At 36.0% G+C, this 6852-nt stretch overlaps 1 protein-coding gene across 1 annotated transcript; it reads left to right on the top strand.

The window, feature by feature from the left end:
- Positions 1-2264: 2264 nt before the first annotated feature.
- LOC148849819 (NAC domain-containing protein 6-like) lies at positions 2265-5578 on the top strand. The gene is made up of 3 exons (XM_088943214.1): positions 2265-2654; positions 2796-3064; positions 4957-5578. Exons 1-3 carry the CDS (start codon positions 2474-2476, stop codon positions 5398-5400), a joined length of 894 nt encoding a protein of 297 aa, XP_088799340.1. The 5' UTR covers positions 2265-2473; the 3' UTR covers positions 5401-5578.
- Positions 5579-6852: the final 1274 nt, after the last annotated feature.

The following is a 6852-nucleotide window of genomic DNA, read 5'->3' as shown; positions in this document are numbered from 1 at the left end:
GAGGAGAGTTCGGGTGGTCTCTTAGACAAATCACCCATTTAGTTCCGTAATAGGGTCTGCACGCAAGAGAAGGCACAAGGAAAAGTAGGGCTTTCTCCCCGTGACGAGATCCTATGCACGGTCCCATAACATGTATCACCAGTTTTTTATTTTATTTCCTGATACAATTTAGCATGAACCAGAGATGATGGATAAATTACATCGTTGTTAAGATGTATAAAGGTAATCTTTAAGACCCATTCCTCAGGGCCGCACTTAAGCTCCAGTTACATATGTTTTGAGATCGTGATCGACTGATCAAGTCAAGAGAAAGTGATAGTCAATTAAGGAGAAGAAATCATAAATTGGTGGAATAAAATGGATTATAGGGTAAATCCTGTTAAAGCAGAGATACTCGTTCTGATCCTGGCTGATACCTAAAGCAAATACTTCATAATAGTGCATACAAAAATAAGCGAAGCATCCTTTCTCTTGCTTTCGCCCCGTCTCTCAGTGGCGGGGCATCTCCTCCTTGTTGGGGAATGGGGACGGGACGGGAAATTCCCGAATACGAAGCAGAAAAATTAAAAATCTATTTGAATTTAGTAAAGTGAATTGTATTAATCTGTTGAATTTAATTTAATTTCCTTCACATATTCATGTGAAGTAGGATTCAGTGGAAGGACTTTTTATGGAGTTTTCCGGCCTCGACCGATCGATGGATTGGTGCCACACAGTAGAATGTAGTTGTAGCAAGCTGGGTCGTTGTGAATGTTAAACTGTAATGTTACTTTAGGCGTAAGAAACACGTAGTCCCTCAACCAACCAAATTCAAAATCCATTGTAAATTAAGTCAGTCACTCGAGTCGAGATTATTCCAACAAAGGTCGACGTGCTTCTTTGTTATTTTGTGTAAAGAAAACAACTTGGGAACATCGATCAGGACTTGAGGAAAGAGATGTAGAGATGTGATTTTTTATGGTTTTTTTACTACTCACACTCACTAGGAGTACATGTGATAGAAACTGAAGTAGAGTAGAGGGTGGGGGATAGAAGTAGTAGATGTATTGGGCAATGAATGAATTAAAATCAAAAGGTAGCTCTACCGGTCATCCATACCTCTCAAGTCTCAAGACTTTCAGGTCTTGGTCGTTGGAGTTGACTCCAAGTCAAAATCTCTATTGAGATTTGAGAAGAACGCGGTTCTGTTTTTTGAATTTATTACTTATTTTTATGTTCCAGGTTACAACCTCTGAACACCATAACTTAATATAGAAAATGACCACAACTTTATATATGCACTTTTCTAGACTTGGACTAGCCTTGAATCTGGAGAAATGTTGAATACCATCCACCCTCCTCTCCTGTTGTGTTGAATATGTCAAATGATCGACTGCAACCATATGGATGGAACTTTGGTTTGATTTGCAGAATCACCTTCACCTGCAGCCAATTACCACCAATTGAACGTCTAAGGATTAAGGATTTGATGGTCCAAACCAACACTTGTCCAATTAATTTTCGGACGACATAAATAAATTATCTTCTTCTTAATTAATTAACAAGTTATTATATAAACATTCTATTGAATTAAGTGCATTAACTAAGATTTGAGAAGACAACTGACGTATTCACTACTCAGTATATATTATATAAAAAATTAAAAATGATAGCAATGCAGATGGATAGAAAGTTATATTAAGTGCATCAATTAGCTGTAAATTGCTTAAACTAAAATGTTTATTTAGGGAATGGACTCGTTCAAAGTTCAAACAAATATATGGGTGCACTAACCCTTAGCCCCTATCTCTATCTCTCTCATACAAAAGCACATTTGCATCGATCATTCTGGGGCACAATTGAGAGGGGAAAGTATTAGTTGGGCTATAACATTTATGAATACAGTTCGCACGGATCATCCATCTACCCTATATCTCCCTTAGAAACTAAACTATAGCCAAATCTCTTATCTTTGTAGAATTAGCACTCAAATTCTCAAATTCAAAGGTGGGTGATGATGGGGTTTTACCAAAATAAATAAAAGGAATCAAATTCTGTGGAAGGGAAAATTTCATCGTAAAAAACCTTGAAGAATAAAAGAAAGAAGAAAAAAAAAAAGACTGGAAGACGAGTCTGCTTAATTTATGAGTCTAGTCCAGGGTTGGATCGGATGGATTATGGAAGCGTGTGGGGCCTACTTTTTGTGTGACTGGACTTTCAAGTTTCAGCTAAAAATTTCCAAGCAACTTTCCTTCTTTCAGTCTTGTCTCGCGTTGACTACTTTTATATATATATATATAACCAAGCACCCCGCCTGAGGCTGGTGAGTTGATGAGTGGCAGCGTTAACCTTTTAACATCCATTCAAAGAGTAAAGAAATATTTATGATTAGAATTTAGAAGAGAAGAGAGCCCAGCCCATTAACATAATTTAGCTGAAATAGTCCTCCGGTCGTCTTGTGTTGATGCCCTAGGCTCCTTCTTCCTCAATCCTCATGGATAATCATCAACCAACAACAACACCACCCGATTACCAGCTCCCAGGGTTCCGATTCCATCCCACAGAAGAAGAGCTTCTCGATTTTTATCTCAGAAAGATGGTTTTTGGGAAAAATCTCCATTTCGACATTATCGGTTTCCTCAACATATACCATTACGATCCTTGGGATTTGCCAGGTATTACACTCGTATTAATTTCTGTTCTTCTGTGGGGAGGGGATATTTAATTTTCCAACACATCACGCATGTACTGTGTTTGTTTAATTTGGATATTATATAATAAATACTAGTACAATTACTGCTCTCTGCTACAAACAGGATTAGCTAAGATTGGAGAAAGGGAGTGGTACTTCTTTGTGCCCAGAGACAGAAAGCATGGAAATGGGGGAAGGCCCAACCGCACCACGGAGCACGGATTTTGGAAGGCCACCGGTTCCGACCGTCCCATACGCAGTCTGTCGAACCCCAAGAGGATCATTGGGCTCAAGAAGACTCTCGTCTTTTACATGGGAAGAGCGCCACGTGGGTCCAAGACCGATTGGGTCATGAACGAGTACCGCATGCCTGAAGCCTCCACCCTACCTAAGGTAAATCAATCACTCACAATTCGCACCAACTCGCGACGACTCCGTGTTTTGTTTTTCAGAAACCAGAAATTGTTTTTTTTTTTTCTTTTTTTTTGGGGGCTTGCTTCCGATTGTCAACGGTAACCGCAATACCACCACACAACAGTAGGACTCCATAAACATAAACTGGTTTCATTGCATCTGCATTCTGATTTCCGCAATATCATCAAATTCTTGTGGATGTGGAGAAGGGACATATACAAGCTCAGGTCCTCAACCAGTCAACCTCACCTACCATTCATTTTTCTTCTTTGGGCTTTGATCCAACTGCTAGCCCACTTTTCCCATCTGCATTTTTTGAGAAATTATCTTGTCACATTAAATCATATAAGAATTGGATTAGGTGTTGGTATTTATAGTAGAAATAGGTCTTGTTCATTTATAATAATACAATTTATTTGGGTAAATGCACTTACCCATGTTTTTTTAATTTTTAGGATTCTTAGATAAATAATAAAATGATATTTTTATTCATAAAAAGTAATTATTAAAATGGGTAAAATAGTCTTATAATATTTTGTAACAATTTCTCATAGTTGAGAAAGTTACTTATCCACCTGGGAAATGGGTAAGTTTTGCCTAAAAAAGTAAGGGTAATTTTATTGTGGGGCCCATTGTAGAATGCAAAAAGAATATGGAAAAATTGGTCAATCGAAAAAAGTTTTCCATTGACCAACTTTCCCATGCATATTTACCTACAAATGAACAAGGTTAAATTTGACATTTAGGTTGTGTTGGAAAAACTTTGGCTGTTGGGGGCCGACAACTTTTCCTATTGAGAGTTTTCGGATTGGGCATGTTACCATGAGAGTGGGAAAATTAGTAATTGCCCATTGATTTATTTTGAGTAAAAACAAAAGCATGCGCGTGAACGTGCCCAATTCAGAAACTCTTTTAACAAGAAAGGCTGTTGATCCCCAACAACCAAAGTTAACCGAATTGTGTTTGGTTGCAGTGCAAATAAATTTGCACCGATGCAAAACTATGTTAGTTTAAATGATTTGAGTGTAATTTATGGCATGCTTTTGTTTTAAATTTTAGCTTTTTTTGTTTGGTTGCAGTACAAATGAAGCCAATTAAGACATGAAACAGAATAAAACAAAACACAAAACAAAATTAAACTAGAATTTGCATTTTCTTCATTTGCACTCCCATGCATTTGTACTAGTGCGAATAAAATTGCACAGCAACCAAACACAATGCAGTGCAAATTCATTTGTGCTGATGCAAAACTATGGTAATGCAAATGATTTGGGGCGCAAGTTTTGATTTAGTTTTGTTTAAAATTTCATCTAACTTTGTTTCTATTGCAATAAAATGAAATAAAATAAGACCCAAAGTAGAACAAAATAAATTTTAAAATAAATTAAACAAAATTAGCATTTTTTTTCATTTGCACTCCCATACATTTGTATTAGTGCATATAAAATTGCACTGCAACCAACAGCAATGGTACTCAAATTTATATGAATAACTGAAATCATGCGGTAAAATATATATATATATATATATATATATATATATATTCTAACCAACTTAAAGCATAGAGTCATAAATAGAAGCGAGTGGCCTAGAAGCGACCATGGCACCAAATACAACATTGCCAAGTTTTTTCTTCACGGGGTAAAAGTAAAACGACACCGGTTGATGATTGCATCCTGAGTTCCGTGTAGCATACGCTGCTGGAAATAGAGACTTGGGATTTCCTACGCTAACCAATCACTGAGCAACAACCGGTGTTGTTATAAAAAAATCAGTTCCCCTCTCTCACTCTCACGTAAATGTAGATTCAAGTCTTTACAGTTGGGTTTGTTTGGAATATAACGGGGTTTAATTTGGTTAACTAAATGCAGGAAGACATAGTGCTTTGCAAAATCTATCGGAAGGCCACGTCGTTGAAGGTGCTGGAGCAAAGAGCGGCAATGGAAGAAGATAGCAAGCCATCTATCTCGGCTTCTCCTTCTCCTTGTGCAGCAATGGAGGAGGATTTCACATTGCACGAGTCTCAAGAGGACCTCTCACCCGCATCAACACTACCCGTAATGCAACACATACTTCTCAAGATTGGAGGAGAAGAAGAGAATCAGAAAAAACATGACAAAGAAGAAGTGTACAGCAAGGAAAATGCTTCTTCTACCTTGCCTCGACAAGGCCTCAGATTGGCAAGGAAACTGCCAGAGCTACAACTGCCTAGGCCCAGTACCTTGCTGGATTGGACAGAGGACCCACTCTGGACCCAACTACGTAGCCCTTGGCTAGACAACTGGATTCCTTACGCCAACGTACTCAACTTCTGAAATAGGATAGTTACTACTTGTAGAGATCATATGTATGATCTGCTGCTCAGACTGTAATCTGTAGATATTTCCCACTTCCGTCTTTTAATTTATTACTATTGCGTGTAGTAAGGCCCCCAAGCCTACTTGTTTGGTAAGTTGAGATTGAGGGTTTCTTTCACACAATTTGTGTCTTTGAGTCTTTCTTCATCAGCCATGCACGGCCCTAGCTACTTTCCCTGCTAAAGCCTAAAGGGGCTTGAGTACAAAGAATTATATGTATGTGTTTGGGGTAGCTTCCATGCAACATCTTATAAGAAGAAACCTGTTAATTAAACTTAATAAATTCTGGACATGCTTTTTAAAGTTCAGCTTTCTTAACTCAAAAACATAAGCACCATGAATTAAAAGGAAAAAAGGGATGCCAATGGACAATTGGATAAATTAAAATGCATGTTTCTCCAACAATATGTTTACATATGTTATCTTATCTATAATAACATTAGGTTATGTTTGGTTTGAGGCAAAAGGTAAGGAAAGGAAAGAAAAGGTAAAAAAAACCTATATAAGATTTGTAAAGGTTTCCCTACTTTTTCCTTCAAACCAAACATACCCTTAATGTGTGTTCAAGTAAATAATAGGGAAATTATCTAAAAGCACCATGAGCTTTCAGCATTTCTCTTAAACTCACCACAACTTTTCTAAATGTCTAAAACTCACCATGTTACTAACTTGACATTAAATAAACTAACGGGTGTTAATATGTTACCATTTTAACCTTCATAGAAAAATATAAAATATATACAAAATAAATTGGTGGGTGTTAATTTATTACCATTTTAATATTTAGACATGAAAAGGGAAAAAGTTCAAAAAAAATATTTTCAAATATAAAATACATAAAAACATAGAAATTACAAAAAAAATGTAAAAAAATTATAGAAATTGAAAACAAAATAAAAATTCGTTTTCAAATTATAGACACTACAGAAATTGAAAAACAAAATAAAAAAATGAAACTTGTAGAAGAAATTATAGAAAAACACAGAAATTGCAAATAAACAACAAAAATATAGGAAATTTATAGATTGTAGAAAATAGAAAAATGTAAAAAAAAAAAAAACAGAAATTGTAAACAACATTGGAAATTATAACAAACACTAGAATTGCAAAAAAATAAAAAAAAAAATTAAAAACTGAAAAAGACTATTTTTGCTCTAACTTGCCATTCAATGATAATTTGCTCATAAAAATTGTTATTTATGTTAACAGGAACACCTTTGTTAAGAAGCATTAATGGTGCACTGACGGAAGGTGAGTTTTGAAAAATAAAAACCTGCTGACATTCTTTCAAGAGAAGGCACTGAAATTCCGCATAAGCATCGTTTGCCTGTGGTGAATTTTAGACAATTTCCCTTTCTTGTTTGAGTGGAGTATGAACTACTTGCTATGAATAGCATCTATGATACATAT

Source organism: Nelumbo lutea, chromosome 5 (assembly GCF_056320005.1).
Source record: "Nelumbo lutea isolate HS-2025 chromosome 5, American lotus-T2T, whole genome shotgun sequence".
Lineage (NCBI taxonomy): Eukaryota > Viridiplantae > Streptophyta > Magnoliopsida > Proteales > Nelumbonaceae > Nelumbo > Nelumbo lutea.
This window is presented reverse-complemented; position numbering and strand designations above follow the sequence as displayed.

What these genes read in the sequence shown, in the direction of transcription:
- LOC148849819 (XM_088943214.1), top strand. Translation starts at nt 2,474, where the DNA reads ATGGATAATCATCAACCAACAACAACACCACCCGATTACCAGCTCCCA. An exon ending in CGATCCTTGGGATTTGCCAG is followed by an intron (nt 2,655 to 2,795) that starts GTATTACACTCG and finishes TGCTACAAACAG; the next exon opens with GATTAGCTAAGATTGGAGAA. An exon ending in AAGCCTCCACCCTACCTAAG is followed by an intron (nt 3,065 to 4,956) that starts GTAAATCAATCA and finishes AACTAAATGCAG; the next exon opens with GAAGACATAGTGCTTTGCAA.